Source organism: Stegostoma tigrinum, chromosome 21 (genome assembly GCF_030684315.1).
Source record: "Stegostoma tigrinum isolate sSteTig4 chromosome 21, sSteTig4.hap1, whole genome shotgun sequence".
Classification (NCBI taxonomy): Eukaryota; Metazoa; Chordata; class Chondrichthyes; order Orectolobiformes; family Stegostomatidae; genus Stegostoma; species Stegostoma tigrinum.
The window spans coordinates 3,361,845-3,379,389 of NC_081374.1; the positions used below are offsets into that span (position 1 = coordinate 3,361,845).

Sequence of the window (17,545 nt, forward strand, 5' to 3'; positions counted from 1 at the left end):
GGATACAATTCCAAACAACTCAATCTCTCCTAATACATCTGTCCTATCATCCCAGGAATCAGTTTGGTAAGCCTTCTGCATTGCCTCGATAGCAACATTCTTCCTCAGATTTCATTTGGAGTTTCCAATCCTCTGGGACCTTTGAAGAATCCAAGGAATGGAAGATTACAACCAATGTATCTACTTCTTTCACGACCCCATGGTGCGGGTCATCAGCTCCAAGGGACTTGTCAGTGTTTGGCCCAAATAGTTTTCCCAGGACCAGTCCTTAGAGATTATGATTCATTTAAGTACCTTTCCAACTTTCCGGTCTTGATTTTCAAATGTATTTGGGATGATTTTTGTATCTGCTACAGTGAAGACAAAGAACGCTGTTCAATGCTTCTGCCATTTCCTTATTTCCCATTAATTCTCCAGTCTCTTCCTCTGGAGAACAATAGTTCAGTTTACCAACTCTTGTTTTCTTATATCCTTATAGAAACTCTTCCTGTGTGTTTTTATATTTCTAGCTAGCTTTCTCTCACACTTTAACTTGTCCATTCTTTCTTTGCTGGTTTCTAGAAACTGTCTAAAGTTCAGGCTGTTGGAGTATAGCACGTATTTTCTAACCATTTGTTACTATCCTTCGCTTAATTAACCGGCGATGGTGCATCATTTTCACTAAGTTTGTCGTCTTTTTTTAACTGTTCAGATGGTAGTTTGACCTGAAGTGTTCAATTGATGACAATTTGTTGTGTTCCTTTATTGTAGGAACAGTATGAGCTGGTCTATAGGGCAATCAGTGCTCTGTTTGAGAAGCAGCTAGAATTCCTAAACACCAACGCAACTTTCCAGGAAGATGAGGTGAGTTTTTGTCTTTGTTCTGTGCTTTGTTGTTGAATAGTCTCAGCTCTCTTCAGCTGCCCCCACTTTTAAATCATCACCTGGCTTTTATCTGGTCTCAGAACCATTCATGGCCTGAAAACATCTGCAAGATTCCCCCTGACACTCCACCTCCTCACACAGACACAGAGACTCACTCACTCGTTCACACATGCGCGTACACACATATACATACACAGACACAAGCACACACTCTCCCTATCTCTCACACACACATGCACTGAGACACACACACACACACACACACACACACATACACACACACACACACACACACACACACACACACACACACACAGACATCTTTCACTGTTAAAATGAAAAGACTCCCACATCTAATGCAGTCCCCATATCACCCCACATTTTAAACGGGTTATGGATTATATTGGTCAAAAGCCCGTGTACATTATCCATATTGCATTAGTTTCAATTTCAAAGTGGCTGACAACTGGCTCTAAGGGCTCCATTAATTTAAAATTAAGCCAAAATAGTCATGTTACTCACCAGCTCACATTGTGTTAACAGTGTGCTCAATGCAGAACAGAGATAATTGAATAACACGACAATAACATGCATTTATATACTGCCATTATCATGCCCCCCCATGCCCCACAAATCAAATCATAGGAGTGATTACCAGCAAAATTATATACTGAGCCATATAAGGAGCTATGAGAACAGGTGAACAGAGGTTTGGATAAGAGATAAGTTTTACAGAGCATCTGAAAGGAAGGGAGAAAGAAGGAGCGGTCTAGGGAGGGAATTCATTATCATAGTGGGCAGCTGAAGACATGGCTGTCAATGGGGGGGGGGCAATTGAAAGCTAAGATGTGCCAGAGATCAGAATTAGACGGGAGTGATTATCTCTGACAGTTGTGGAGCTGAAGGAGATACAGTGATAGGGAAAGGTGAGGTCAGAGAGAGTTTATAGAATGAGGATGCAGATCTTCCCAGACTGAGACCAGCAAATATAGAAGGTGGTGGTAAATGAAACTCTGTGTGGATTGGGACAGGTGCAGTAGAGTTAAGATGAGCTCAGGTTTATGCAGCAAAATTGGTCCCAACCATGTATACTTTAAAGTAATCCCTCTTTAATGTTCAATAATGTTTTGTGTATGTGAATCCTGAGAATCCTCTCCCAGTGGTGTGTGTGTGGGGCTATGGTTTGTATGGAGCACTGACTCAACTTTAAATTAAGTTGCTGGTCTGAATTAAATTAGAAACAAGAGCACAAAGATGCTGCTTTCGGAGAGGGAACATTCTTGTTATGTCATGGCCTGATATAATTATGCTGAACAAGTGGGTAAATTGCATCTCCATGAAAATGCTCCTTGGAGGGAGTGAAAACTGTATCTCTCATTCCAGTTTCTACATATGCGCCTAGCTACCCACAACTCTACAGGGGTTCATTAGCTGGTTTGTAATGCAGAGTGATACGAACAGTGTGGGTGAGGTTACCATGAAGTACTCACCTTCTCAATCTCTCCCCTTGCCTGAAATATGGTGAACCTCAGATTATACAACCACAAATTCACACTCTCTCACTCTTTCTAAAATGACAGTGTGACCCTATGGCCTGATAAGACTATGGCTACTTTACCCAAGAATCTAGAACTTTTTTTTGAGATGTTCTGCCCAGAACTTTATCCAATGCCTCAAATGAAGCAAACATTAGATACAAGTTCATTTACTCAGTGATTTTGAAATTCTTTGTCCCATGTATTTTTGGACAGAATACTTAATTCACCAGGATCCACCCTGGGTGTTAGAGATAATGGGAACTGCAGATGCTGGAGAATTCCAAGATAATAAAATGTGAGGCTGGATGAACACAGCAGGCCAAGCAGCATCTCAGGAGCACAAAAGCTGACGTTTCAGGCCTAGACCCTTCATCAGAGAGCAGGCCAAGCAGCATCTCAGGAGCACAAAAGCTGACGTTTCAGGCCTAGACCCTTCATCAGAGAGCTCTCTGATGAAGGGTCTAGGCCCGAAACGTCAGCTTTTGTGCTCCTGAGATGCTGCTTGGCCTGCTGTGTTCATCCAGCCTCACATTTTATTATCCACCCTGGGTGTTTGTATTTTTCAGATTCCACTCTCTGTGTATTACCCTGAGAGAAAATGTTTTCTGAATTTTAACACTCGACAATACTTTGACAAGGCAACTAATCACATGTTTCAGGATCTGATGCAGTTTTCTGTCACGTTTCCCTTTTGGCCAGCTCAATCTCTGTACCATTTCCTGTATAATCTTCTCAATCTTTCCATGTTGATGAAATTCCAGCTTAACTGGTCTGGCAGCATCAGTGAAAAGGGACAGAGTTAATTTTTGATTAGATTTTTGCTGAACCAGTGTGATTTGGGAGCCCTTTAGAAATGGAGTACAGGACTCAATTTCAGGATTCCTAATGCTTCTAATTTTTGAGAGTACTTCTTAAGGGTGCACCTGGCTATTCCAACCAGACCAGCTCCATTCAGCATGGCCTTGTCTTCCATTTCATCATGGAGTTGGACCATGTTTTCAAAAGGTTGTGTTCCTTAGCTCTTCAGGGATGTTGTGAACCATGGTCTGCATGAGGGACCCCTTTGAAAGGTAAGTTTAAAGGTATGCCTCAAGTTCCCCCTACCTCATGTCAAAGTATGATCTCCCCAAACATCACCCAGTGTCCTTCTTTCCCCTATGCAAAGAATTACCTCCTCAAATAACCCTCAAGACCAATCATGAACCCCTACCAAAATATGATTTTTTGTTACTATCCATGAACTCACCAATATTGTATAGAAATAATGAACTTATTGGCTTTGCAAAAAAAACGTGATTAATTCTTACTTTTTCACTACATTAAAAAAAACCTCCCTTCTATTAAAGGGCAATAAAACTGTCATTCACACAGATTCTTTTAAAGTTTCAAACCTGAAATGGCAAGGCATGAATAACCACTTAATCCTCTGCAAACAAACAATGTGAAATTGGTAGGGATCCCTTGTGCAGAGCTGTCAATCAAGTAGGGGCATAGGTGTTTCAGCAATGTAATGGTTGTTTGGCCTTTCAGCCAAGAAACATAATGAGGCTTTTGAAAATGTAGCTTATTGGCCACACTTAACCAAAAATAAATTTGAAATGCCTCATTAATACTTGTATAAAGAAGCATATCAATTTGATGAAGCAGTGCCTTGATGTATCAAACCTTTTAGGGTTGTTGCCAAAATGTAGGATGTGGCACGAATCAGGCAGACCATTTAACGAGCCAGTACTGTCACAATGGGCCAAGAAGATGTCATGACATTTTTCACTTTGATTTTATGTCTAATCCTCTTCCTGTTGTTAGAGTGGGGATGTGATGGCCTAGTAGTATCATCGCTAGACTATTAATCTAGCAACTCAGCTGAACCAGGGTTCAAATCCTGCCAGGGCAGATGGTAGAATCTGAATTCAATAAAAATAATTTGGAATTAAGAATCTACTGATGACTGTGAAACCATTGCCAATTGTCAAAGAAAAACCCATCCGGTTCCCTAAAGTCCTTCAGGGAAGGCAGTCTGCACCTGGCCTGGCCTGCAATGGGACTTCAGACCCACAGCAATGTGATTGACTCTTAACTGCTCTTTGGGCAATTAGAGCCAGGCAATAAATGCTGCCCTCATCTAATGAGTGAGGAAAAAGAAAAGTTCCTGTTCTCGTTTGCTTTTCTCCAGTTTGAATGTCTCATTATTTAGGAACTCAGTTAACCGCGTGTTCATAGCTTTCGCAGAACCAGAGAAACTTGCAACACATCATGCCTATGCCAGTTCTATTGAGTCCAATTAGTCTCACTTCCTCTACTTTTAACCCATAGCTCTGCAATTTTCTCGGGCAGTGCTAGCCAGATCACAACAGCATGCTATGGAACTATGCTGTCCTCATTGCCATTTCTCATTCATTTACCAATTATTTTCAACCTCTCTTCCAACTAACAGAAAATGCACTATCAACACCTCTACCAAATATTTAATTAACATTATTGCTTCAAGTCCACAATCATATTAGCTTGTTGCCATGAGGTCTGCCAGAAAAAAAGGGATTAAAGAAAACATTTGCTAGGAAATAACTTTTTCTTGACCTTTCACGGGATGTGGCCATCACTGGCAAGGCGAGGATTTGTTGTCCATCCCGAATTTCCCTTGAAACGAATGGCTTGCTGTGCCATTTCAGACAACTGTTAAGAGTCAACTACATTCGAGTCCAACGTAGGCCAGACCAAGCAAGGATGGCAGGTTCCCTTCCCCAAAGGAATTTGGTTGATTTTTGCAACAAGGAGCGATAGTGATCATGGTCACTACCACCAAGATTCATGCCGGTACTGAGCCAGTTATGCTTATATTCATAATGTCTTTTATTATCAACTTCCCCCTTGAGAGAGCTGCTATGGAACAGTGCAGGGAGCTGTGGTTTCTGCGCAGTGTAAGTCCACAGTGTTTGGGAGGCTCACCCTCACATACCGGATGTGGTAAAACAGATGGCACGCAAACAAACAGTTCCACCAGAGAAACAGCCTTGTCCTCAAAAGCAGGACTTCTGTATTTGAGTAAAAATGACACGAGGCACCCCCTCCTGTTGAAATCTGTCTGCAAAGCATTTCCTGCTACTAAGATTCCCTGCGGGGCCAGTAATGGGATCGTGAGGCTGGTGGTTGTGCTGGGACAGGGACAGGAAGCCAATGTGGTCAAATTGAGCTCCACCTCTTGGATGTAGAGAGCGGTTGGGTTAGGAAGTCGCCAGGATTGACTATAGGAATTAAATTGTTCAGCGTAAAACCAAAACGAAACGTAAAATTACATTCAAAATAATAATTAAACAGTCTGTAAGATTCTCTTCCCAGTCTTTTAGCATTTTCCAAAGGTGCATTATTTTCAACTACAGAGTCAGATTCCCATCTTTTGACAAAAATTTAGATTTCTGATTTGTTTAAAGATTATTCAGATGTTTGCAGCACTCGGGGGAAAATTGCCGGAAGTCATTTCAAAAAAGTGAATGCTGGAGACAAGAGAAACGGAAAACAGAAATCATCCACAGTCTGTTTGTCCCTCAGTTGTTGAGCAAAGTGGGGCAGCATGGAACCAGCCAAGGATAAGAGTGTGGGGGAAGGGCGATGGCGACTGGTCACATGATGAACCTGCCAGGAATGCGTTGAATACCTTGAACCAATGTTGGAGACTCTAGAGTAGAGTGTACGCTGTGTTATTATCCCATAGTACCCTGAATCCACAGTCCTGCATTTGCTTACCCCGAAATGCCTACACTCTACTCAGAGGCGCGTATACCCCAAACTCTAAACTATGCCATAAAACTCACTCAGTACTGCACCCCAAAACCTTATATCCCTGTACCCCAAACCCCCTGCATTCCAAAACCTCTGCACCTGAATGCTGTATCCTCCAAAACCCTTGCACCAGTTTACACCAGTGATTGAATGTCCTGGACCCTCATGTTCCAGACACTGTTCCTTTGCGCCAACTTGGTTTTTCTTGGCTATTTGTGTTCTGCTGTCCATTTCTTTACCACACGTTCAGCCCTAGTAATGAGCACATGGTTCACTAAGCCTGGTTCTGCTTCGGTGTGCACTGAGACCCATCATGTTAGAAAGTGTCTGGGACTCCAGGTGAGCAATGACAAGGATCGGGCCTGGAATGAAGCTCACACTTGCTGCCACATGGATTCACTTTTCACAATCACAGAGGGAGTCCCCGATTCCAGAACCATCGGTCTTCCTGTGATTGATTAATTGGTGAATTTAGTGTCACGTACCGAAATACAGTGAAAAGTTTAGTTTATAAGTGGTACAGACAGATCACAGCAAGCAAAGGATGTACAGATCATAAAGACTTAGAGGCATACAGGTTACATTTAAATAGAGTCCATTCAACATCTGGTAACAGCCGGAAAGAAGCTGTTCCTGAACCTGCTGGTGCGTGTGTTCAGGTTTCTGTACCTTCTGCCTGATGGAAGATCATTACCGGGGTGCGATGGGTCTTTGATGATGTTGGAGTCTTTCTGAGACAGCGAGCCGTGTAAATGGAGTCTGTGGATGGGAGGTTGGTTTCTGTAATGGTCTGGGCTGTGCCACCACCTTCTGTAGTTTCTCACGATCCTGGACAGAGCAGTTGCTGTACCAGGCTGTTATGCACCAGGACAGTTTGCTTTCAATGGTGCATCTGTAGAAGTTGGTGAGGGACCTTATGGACATGGCAAATTTCCTGAGCCCCCTGAGGAAGAAGACGTGTTGTTCTACCTCCTCGACTGTCGCATTTACGTGGGGAATCCAGGACAGGTGGTCAGTTATTGTCACTTATAGGAACTTGATGCTCTTCACCTTTTCGACCTCACTTCCCATTGATGTAGATGGGGATGTGTTCTCCTTTCTCTCTGAAGTCGATGATCAGTTCTTTAGTTTTGCCAAAGTTCAGAGACAGACAGTTTTCACTGCGCCACGTCACCAAGCCCTCTATCTCCTTTCTGTATTTTGACTCATCCCACTATTGACTTCCTCCCTTCTCTATCATTTCCCTGATTCATTTTTGCTTCCTTCACACTCTCTGTTTATTTCTTCCCTTACCTGTTCCCTATCTCGGAAAACTCTGTCTTGGTGCATTATCTGAGATAGACCAGGTAATGGACCCTTCAAGGAAGTAAATTACAGATGGACACTAAATGCTGGCCTTGTCAGTGTTGACCACATCCCTGGAAAAAAGTAAAGTTGTTAACTTTTTGGTGAATCTCAGCAGATCTGGCAGCGTCTGAGGAGAGAGAAACAGAATTAATGCTTCAGGTCTAATGTGACTTTTCTTTGGAACCTGAAAAAGAATCTTGTGGGGGCCCCCTGGTGGTGTCCCTACCCTGGACTGGAAGGACTGGGTTCAGGTCCCACCTGTTCCAGAGTTTGTGTAATGACCAGAGGGTGTGGCACGGTGGCTCAGTGTTTAGCACTGCTGCCTCACAGCACCAGGGACCCAGGTTCAATTCCAGTCTTGGGTGACTATTTGTGTGGAGTTTGCATATTCTCCTTGTATCTGTATGGGTCTCCTCCAGTTTCCTTCCACAGCCCAAAGATGTGCAGGTTAGGTTGGATAGCCGTGCTAAATTGTCCAGGAATGTGCATGCTAGGGAGATTAGGAGTGGGAAATACATGACTACAAGGATAGGGTGAGGTAAATCCAGGTGGAATGCCCTTCAGAGGGTCAGTGTGAACTCAAATGGCCTGCTTCCACACACTGCATATTCTTTGATAACACCTCTGAACAGGTTGATTAGAAAAACTAGGATAAGTTTTTTTTCTGAAGAAGACTCATTGAACTTGTAATGTTAAGTCGGATTTTCTTTCTCCACAAATGCTGCTAAATTTGTTGAGGTTTAAGACGTTTTTGCTTTTTTTTTCAGATGGTTTGTTTTAGTGAGCAGTAAAGTGTGGTCGATGCAGGAGTTATTGGTATTTAAAAATTTGAAAATTTGCAGTAGTGTTGCGAAGTTGGGAATTCTGTGGACCAATTTGTCGTGCAGGCTTTAAGCATTAAAATACCATAGTGAAGAAGTCAGAATAAGTGGGCTTGTGAGACATTAGAACTGAAAGCAATTACTTTCAAAGCAAAGAGGTGACACCGTGGTCATGTCACTGTTCGGGTAATCCAGAACACCAGGCTATTGGGACTATATAACTGCTGTGAATTGGTATAAAAATCTATCTGGTTCAGTGCCTCTTTTTGGGAGGGTCATCTGCCATCCATTCTTGGTCTGGCCTGTACAGGATGTGAGACCCACAGAGACATGTTTGACTCATAACTGCCCTCTGAGCAATTAGGGATGGGCAACAAATGCTGATTGGGCCAGCGATACCCACATCCCATGAATAAATCCCAAAACAAAAACAGAAGTTGCTGGAAAAGCTCAGCAGGTCTGACAGCATCTGTGAAGGAAAAAACAGAGTTAACGTTTCCGGTCCGGTGACCCTTCCTCAGAGCTCATTTAATAAATAACAAAAAATGTGCAAAGGGTCGATTCTTTCAGCAAACCCAAAATATCTGCTCAAGGTGCGGAAGATTCCAAGATCCAGTAGCTGCTTATGGCACCCAGTTTAGCTTTAATCATCTAAAGATTCTGTATAGGTTTGACCTGCCTTCTCTTTAAATTAATCAAGTTTGAGTGGGTTGGTTTTAGAGCAGCCTGTTGCTGAGGGTGCGAGCACTGAGGTGCCGAGTGTGTGGTTTCATTCAGGAAGTCACTTCGAGTCTAAAACTGGAAATGACATTATTTACAGGAAGATACTGACCAGATGCAACTCGATTTAGACAACTGGTGATACATACAGGCAGGTCACACTATGTCTACTAATTACATGGGGGCAGGTCAGTCTATATGTGTGTTGTGTGCATGTTTGTATATATGTTTTTAGTTTTAAATTTTTGTATATTTCTCTCTCACTTGCTTGTTCTTGTGCACCAAGACCAGGGACAGAATATTACTCATTGACATTTCTGTACCTGTGCTATTGCTCTCTGCCCTTCCTTCCCACCACTTTCCATCTTCTGAAAAATGCTTTCTACTCTTACCTAGGGAATCCAAAAAAAAACTCCCTTATCTTTACCCTTCAATCTTGTGTCTGTTTCCATTATTCAAGTTGTTAACAGTGACGAATAGTGGGCTGCTTCAGTCTCCTGGTGAAGTTCTCTCATGTTGTGAGCATTTTTGTACTTGTACATTTTCGTTGTAAAGCATTAAATAATCTACATTTTCACTCTTAGTGTGATCATTCTGTAATGGTTTCAGAATATCTTGGGAGTGAATTTGGCTTACAACAGCAAAGCAAGATTGTTGAGTAAAGAGCTGGACTTCCACAGTCCCTGAAACTTCTTTAGAATTTCACAGGACAATCATGTTTAAGCTCATCTTTTCATTTTAGAAATTTAGTTTGTAGGTTCATTGCCACTTTAACTTCGTTTGAAATTGTTGCCAAAATCTTGCAAGTCGCTGGGAAATAGTTGATTTGTGATATACTCCAAGCCTTTTTCTCATGGCCGATGTGCAACAGTTCACCCACTTTTGAGTTTTGGTAAATCCAATCTGTTGTTCAATGATATTGAGGACATGGTTACTGACATTTTGCTTTTACCTTCATCCTCCAACAGATGATTGAGCCCTCTGTGCAATTAGAGAGACCTCAGCAGCCATCAAAATCCACTCCTTTTTCAACAAACTCATCACGTCACAGGTAACACGCATGGAGATGATTAGTATTCCTGTAAATAACTTTGGTATGTCAGTACCTCCTTATCCCTATAACCTCTTCCAGTTCTACCAACCTCCAAGAATTCAGCATTCACCCAATTCTGGCTCCTTGTGTTTGTTGGCATCCATCATCCTATCTTATGCCTTCAGCTTTGGCCTTAAGTTCTGTCTCTCTCATTCATTTAATACTCATCTCTCTGACCAAGCTTTTGATCGCCAACCTTAATATCTCTTGATGTGGCTCGGTGTTAAATTTAATCTGGTTATGTTCATATGAAGTAGCTTGACACATATTAATACATTAAAGATGTCAAATTATTGCAAGCTGTTGACTTGAGCAATGGAACCAAATCAGTAACTGGTTATAAAATTTGAAGAAAAAGGAAGCATTGGAAGCCAATAAGTTATAAGTAAAGAAGAAATTCAGGAACTAGTCACAGGAGTTGATTAGTGACAAATTGATGGAAATTGATTGTCTTAGGTTTTCATCATTACCTGCCCATAATAAGATCAGACATCAATGTTTGTTGATGTGTCTCATGGTTTTGTTACTGCACAAAATGCTCTGTTTCCCTCCCCATTGATCGGGTTGATTTAACCCAGTCAGCTAACAATGGGACGAGGACTCTGTGTTGTCCCTGAGTGAGTTCAATGTTTTCTCCATCATTGAACAAAGCTCTCAGGTTAGTTCCCCATTTGGCCACCTTGACTTATCAACAGAAGTACATAAGGCAGTCTTGTTGTTTTTATACGGTATCAGCAATTAATCAAACAGCAGCTAATTTAGTAAAAAAAACCCTAAAGTATTATCATAAAGAATGTGATAGAATAACATCCATCCTGTAGTGACTCCTGCCAACATGTTTCTCCCAACCCGACTTTTCCCCACTTCAGAGTCTCAAACCGGACCCGAATATCCAGACTCTGAATCAGAACTAAATGGCTTCACTCTCTCAGAGACACAAAATTCAATGAATAAAGAGGATCTCCTTCATACATTTTGTTCATTATAGCTCCACATCTTTGAGGACGTGTTTATGATTTTGAGGTCAACAATAGAATTGGCTGAGAATGTAGCTGTGCAACAAAGATTCATGATGTATGGAGCCAGTGGACTGGGTTTGGCAAAAATCCGAAGTCACGCAGCTCTAAGGTTTATTTGAAATCAAGCTTTCAGTGCAGAGCCCTTTCATCAGGCGAAGTCTTCACTAGGCCGGTCTGGGTTGGGGCTCAGAAACTTTCATCGCACTTTGTGCAGCCCATGTCCTTGGAGAATTTGATGATTCAGTGCAGAGGGAACTTTGTTCTGTATCTGACCACATGCTATTCCTGTCCTGGGAGTATTTGATGGAGACTGTATAGAGAGAATGTTTTCTGTGTCTAGCCACATGTTGCCCCTATTCTGAGAGTGTTGATGGAGACAGTGTAGAGAAAGCTTTACTCTGTATCTAACCCTGTTCGGTATCTATCCTGGGAGCGTTTGATGGAAGAAGACAGTGTGGAGAGATTTTTTTTCTGTATCTAACCCCATGCTGTCCTGTCCTGACAGTGTTGGTGGGGACAATGTTTGGGGAACTTTACTTTCAGTTTAAAAATGTACAATGTTTCAATTTAAAAGAGTAAAGGAAGATTTACTCTGTTTCTAACCCTGTGCTGTCCCTGTCTAGGGCATGTTTGGTGGTGACATTGTCGAGGAAACTTCACTCTGTATCTAACCCTGTGTTATTGTGTCTGGTGAATTTTGATAGGGCAATGTAGAGTACGGTGACTGGTTAATAGCTCAGTTGAGCTGGTTTCTGATGAAACTGATGAACGTCATTTCCTGTCTGTTAATTCCGTGGATATGTTTTATGCAGCATGTACTCTATACCACCTCTGGCTCAGAGGCACCTTCCGCTATCTGAGAATCGTGCTCTGAAAATAGCGCTCAGAAAATACCAATGCCTCAACCCATCGTAACAATTTCTTAAGCTATTAATTACATTTTTGAATCAAGAAATAGTGTTACCTTTGACTAGACATACAAATTCTTATCAGACAGAAATGTATTAACTGGAAGCGTTTGGCATTTTAAATGAAAACTTTTATTTGCCAATATTTTTTGAGCTTTCGGGTGAAGCTGTGTGTGGTAACAGGATCTAATTTTGAGCTGGCTAATTCAATGTTCAGAGATAGAAAAAAAAGTCACAATTGTGAATGTAATGTTGCATCTAATGGGAATACGAAGTGGGGAACCTACTGTAGAAACTTGATCAGATCCAATCTCAAGCCATGTTCTCAGTTTTAGACACTGCGCCTGAGGAAGGATAAAAAGCACTGGAGGGAGGCAGCACAGAATAAACTATAATGATATTTATTCACTTGAGTTTAGAAGATTTGGAGGTGATCTCTTTGGTGATTGGTGAGTTCAGAACCAGGGCTTGTCCATTCAGGAGTGATATTGTGAAGAGCAACTTCTAACAAATGATGTAGGGAACCTGGATTTCTGTGCTCACAAAAGAAAATGTTGCACTCTGGGGTTCAATTTGAGCTTTCTAGACTAAGACGGATCAATTGTTTGGGAGGTGAGAGGACATGGAGCCAAGGCAAGTCAGTGGATCTGTTTGGGGAGGCAACGGCCTAGTGTACTATCGCTGGACTGTTAATCCAGAGACCCAGATAATGTTCTGTGGACCCTGGTTGGAATCCCGCTATGGCGGATGGTGGAATTTGAATTCAATAAATATCTGGAATTAACAGTCTAACGATGACCATGAATCCATTGTCAATTGTCGGAAAAACCCATCTGGTTCATTAATGCCGTTTAGGGAGGGAAATATCCCATCCTGGGAAATCTCTGGCTTACATGAAACTCCAGACCCATAACAATGTGGTTGACTCTTAACTGCTCTTGAGGCAATTAGGGATGGGCAATAAATGCTACCTAGCCAGTGATGCCCTCATCCTGTGAATGAATAAATAATAAAGGATCTGAGATACAGCTCAGCCATAGTGGAACAGATTCCAATAGTTTCCTGTTCCTCCAGGTTGACCAACCAATCCGTTTGAAGGCAATGTTAATATTCTCTGCACTAGAATGGACAAATCTCCATAAATGTACAGGAGTCTCTAGGAATTAGAGTGGTGATTGGAAGTGAGCTGGGAGAAAAATATACCAGTGTGAAGGGGGAAAATGGAGGTGGGAGGGGTGGGGCTCAGGAATAATTGGCTAGCTCTTTCAAACTGTTGGGAAACACTTGATATCCTGTACAATTCTAAATGAAGAATCTCTCACCTGATGCCTACAGGTAAATCTGAGATTTCATACAGTCACATGTGAGACATTGCAATCACCTGAGAAGGTGAGAAAGTGTGAAATCCATGCTGTTCGCTATAACTATGATTTGGATGAAAATGTAGGAGGCATGGTCAGTAAGTTTGCTGGTGACACCAAAATTGGTGGGATAGTGGACGTTGATGAAGACTTTCTAAGGTTACATAGGGATCTTGATCAATTGGAACAATGGGCTGAGGAATGGCAGATGGAGTTTTATTTGGATAAATGTGAGATATTGCTTTTTGTTAAAACAAACAAAGGTCAGGACTTACACAATTAAAGGTCAGGCCCTCGCTAATGTAAACTTTAAAAAACCTAAGAGTTCAGGTACATAATACTTTGAAATTTGAGTCACTGGTAGATACAGTGGTTAAGAAGGCATTTAGCACGCTTGCCTTAATTGCTCAGACCTTTGAGTATAGGAATTGGGACGTCATGTTGAGGTTGTACAGGATGTTGGTGATGTCTGTTCTGGAGTGCAGTGTGCAGTTCAGGTTGCCCTGCCATGGGAAGGATAGTAATGAATTGGAGAGTGTTCAGAAAAGATTTACCAGGATGTTGCTAGGAACGGAGGGTTTGAATTATAAGGATAGATGGATAGGCTGGGAATTTTTTCACTGAAGCGTATGAGGTTGAGAGGTGACCTTGTAGAAGTTTGTAAAATCATGAGGAGCACAGATAAAGTGAACAACACCTAGGATCTTTTCCCTAGGTTGGGCAAGTTCAAAATTTGGGCCATATTTTTAAGGTTGAAAAGGGCAAGATAGGCAACAGTTTTACCCAACGAGTAGTTTGTGTGTGGAATGAACTGTCAGAGAGAGTGGTGGACCCTCATACAGTTACAGTATTTAAAAGACATTTGGATAAGTACATGAAAAGGAAAGGCTTGGGGGGTTATGAGCTGAAAGCAGGCAAATGGGACTAGTTTAGTTTGGGAACATGGTCAGTGTGGACTAGGTGGACCATAGGGTGTTTTTCCACGTTGAATGATTCTGTAACTCTACAGACTATTGTCAGTTGCAAAATATCTAACAATCCATATTTAGGAATATCATGAAAGGACAAAGATTGTGTTGACAGGCTAATGATAAGTAACTGCTACTAGTGGATCCCCCACATGCTCACTTAATGCTGGGTATAATGTCTATGGGAAGTTGTTGTAGGTGGGAGAGAAACAGTGCAGCTGCCTCATCAAGGCAAGAACACCTCCTTGACAATCAGATTGCAGGACTGTTACTGAACAGCACAGCCGGTGAATTCAGTGTCAATCTGGTACAGGAATGGCGGGTATGAAAGATTGAATAGACACAGAACATAGAACAGTACAGCATGGGAATGGTCTCTTCAGCCCAAGATGTTGTGCCAAATATGACATCAAATGAAACTAATCCAGCCCTTGGCCCATATCCCTCCATTCCTTGCATATTCATGTGCTTATCTAAAAGTCTCTTAAACATCCCTATTGTACCTGACTCCACCACAACCCCTGGCAGCAAGTTCCAGGCTCGTGTGACTCTGTGTAAAAAACTTGCCCATCACATCTCCATTGAACTTCCCCCCTCTCATCTTAAATGTGTGGCCCCACCCCTAGTATTGGATATTTCAACTCCGAATTGAAGAAGATGACAAGAGAAAATACAAAATAGAAAGGCAATAGCATTTTATAAATTAAAAATCTTCCTACCTTTCGATTGATTTTTAACGTCATAAATAAATAAAACCTAAATGAAACTCCACACATATCATAGTTAACTTGTAATGCCAGAGAGGCTGACTTTCAATAATTAGTGCTTACCACATTGTTAAGAGGGTATGTTGACTTAAATTAACTATGTTCCATGGCAGGATTACCTGGCTGCAAATGAAGCAGCTTCACATGGTTAGTGAATTAATGGTGAGGCAGTCAATCAGATACCTTTTCTGCAAATCTGTCAGTGCAACAGGGGCAATTTCTGGATTTCTACATTTATTCAATCTTCCTGAAGTTGCTGTGATATTTGCACATAAATGCCAGCAGTACATTAGCTTCCATGTTATTTTGAAGGCAGTTCTTGGAAAATATTTCAATGAGGAAAAGCATTTAAAGATAATGCAACAATGAAATTTTATTTTTCTTACAGCTGACTAAAAATTGTGTACAACTTTTCTCAATTGTGCATTCTCACCATTACAGTTCACCAAAAGAGGAGAGGAGTTTGCGAAACATGGCACAAGAGATCACTGATTTACAATCATCAGAACAACACAACCAGTTGGATTTCTGCTTCCTTGGAAATGATCAAGCTTGTGGATTAATCACAGATTTGAACAGGAGCCCCGGTAATTGTAGCAAAGTCTCTCAGTCACCTGAGGACATGCCGCCCTCCATTACTAGATGTCCTCCAGAGATATGGCCCGATAGGCAGCTGAGTTCGAACAGTGTTGGGACATTATGGGGAGAAGTGTCCCAGGACTCAGCAAGACAGATGCAGGAAACAAAAGAGTTTACAAGCAAGACCTGTTTGACCAGGGCAAAGTCGAATCCCTTTACTGCCATGAGCCAGGATCTTGAACACCACACAGAATCGCTTAACGTTAAGCAATGCAACTTCTTTTCTTCTTTGGAAGATCTACTGAGTGCCTCTTCCAGTGGCTGTTCCTCATCCAGATCAAACAGTTTACCACCACCTGGAAAGACCTGGAACTCCTGTCACTGGGAATCTGCTCAAGAAGGGAATGCCAACATTCTTGAAGACCCAGAGGAGCAACATGCTATGCATTTTGCATCCCCTGCTCATTTTCCATTCACTTATTTCACAGAAGATCCTTATTTCTCACCTCCCAACTCAGCTCAGCTCCAGGAGAATAGCCTCTCATGCCCGGATTCCCCCTGCTATTACCTTGAAAATCTGATTCCAGTCCGGAGTCGGTCTGAGAATGATTACAGCGAGCTGCCGTTATTCCCCAGATACATGGAAACGGCTCTGACCCAGCCACTGGAGAAAGCAGACCATCATCACAGTGCTCTTGAAGTAAAGGAAAATCGTAAGTAGGAATTTCAATTCTCCAAATAAAAATCATTTTGAAGTAAAGCTGTTTAATTATCCATAAAACAACATCAAGCTGAGCAATGTCCTCAGGATTTGCAATTCCTGCTCCCTCTGGCATAATGCAATTGACTCTTATCTATCCTCTGAAGCAGACTAGACAACCAACTGCTTTCATCAGGAGAGCACTGAGGGAACACCTTCACCACACAGATCTCAGAGCAGTCATCTGTGGGTAACGCTCTCTCATTTCTGAATCCAAAAGGTGTGGGTGGTGAGGCATGAACATATGATCCAGGTTGACACGCCCAGTGCAGTGCTGAGGATGTGCTGCACTGCCAGAAATGCCATCTTAGAGATGAGATATCAAACCAAGATCCTCTCTACTCCGTCCAGAGGACAAGAAGGAAAAATCTCACTCCACTATTTTGAAGAACAAGGGAGTTCATAGAATTCCTACGGTGTTGAAAGAGGCCATTTGGCCCATTGTGTCTGTGCCAACCCTCTGAAAGCATCCCAAACAAACCCAGCTCACCCACACCATCCTATCCTTGTAACTTTGCATTTCCCATGCCCAATCCACCTAGCCTGCATATCTTAGGACTGTGGGAGGAAACTGTCTATCTCAATCTTAACATACTTTATCATCCAATCTCAGCAGCTCTCTCTGACAAAGGATTCCACAGATTTACTACCTTCTCTGGGAAAAGAAGTTCCTTCTCACCTCTATCTTAAAGATGCAACTTCTTACTCTGAGATCCTGAACTCTGGTCTCAGATTCTCCCACAAGGAGATACCACTTTTTCTGTATCTATCCTGTCAAGGCCTGTAGGAATCCTCTATATTTCAATAAAGTCATAGAATCATAGAGATATGTAGCATGGAAACAGACCCTTCAGTCCAACTCATCCATGCTGACCAGATATCCTAACTTAATCTAGTCTCATTTTTCAGAATTTGGCCCACATCCCTCTAAACCCTTCCTATTAACGTCAAGTTGCATTTTTCTACATTCCAATGCCCGTCGGCTCAATCCACTCAACCTCAGCTGGCAAATTAAATGTTCAC

General features: G+C 42.0%; 1 protein-coding gene across 2 annotated transcripts in view; it reads left to right on the top strand.

Moving 5' to 3' along the window:
• LOC125462645 (tyrosine-protein phosphatase non-receptor type 22-like) overlaps nt 1-17,545 on the top strand; it is a 99,905-nt gene that overhangs the window by 49,898 nt on the left and 32,462 nt on the right. The window contains exons 11-13 of one of the 2 annotated variants that reach the window (XM_059653302.1): nt 751-843; nt 10,036-10,118; nt 15,625-16,475. In XM_059653302.1, the coding sequence (XP_059509285.1) occupies nt 751-843; nt 10,036-10,118; nt 15,625-16,475 (1,027 nt within the window). The remainder of the gene's footprint in view (nt 1-750; nt 844-10,035; nt 10,119-15,624; nt 16,476-17,545) is intronic. The other variant, XM_059653303.1, reaches the window with a different exon arrangement.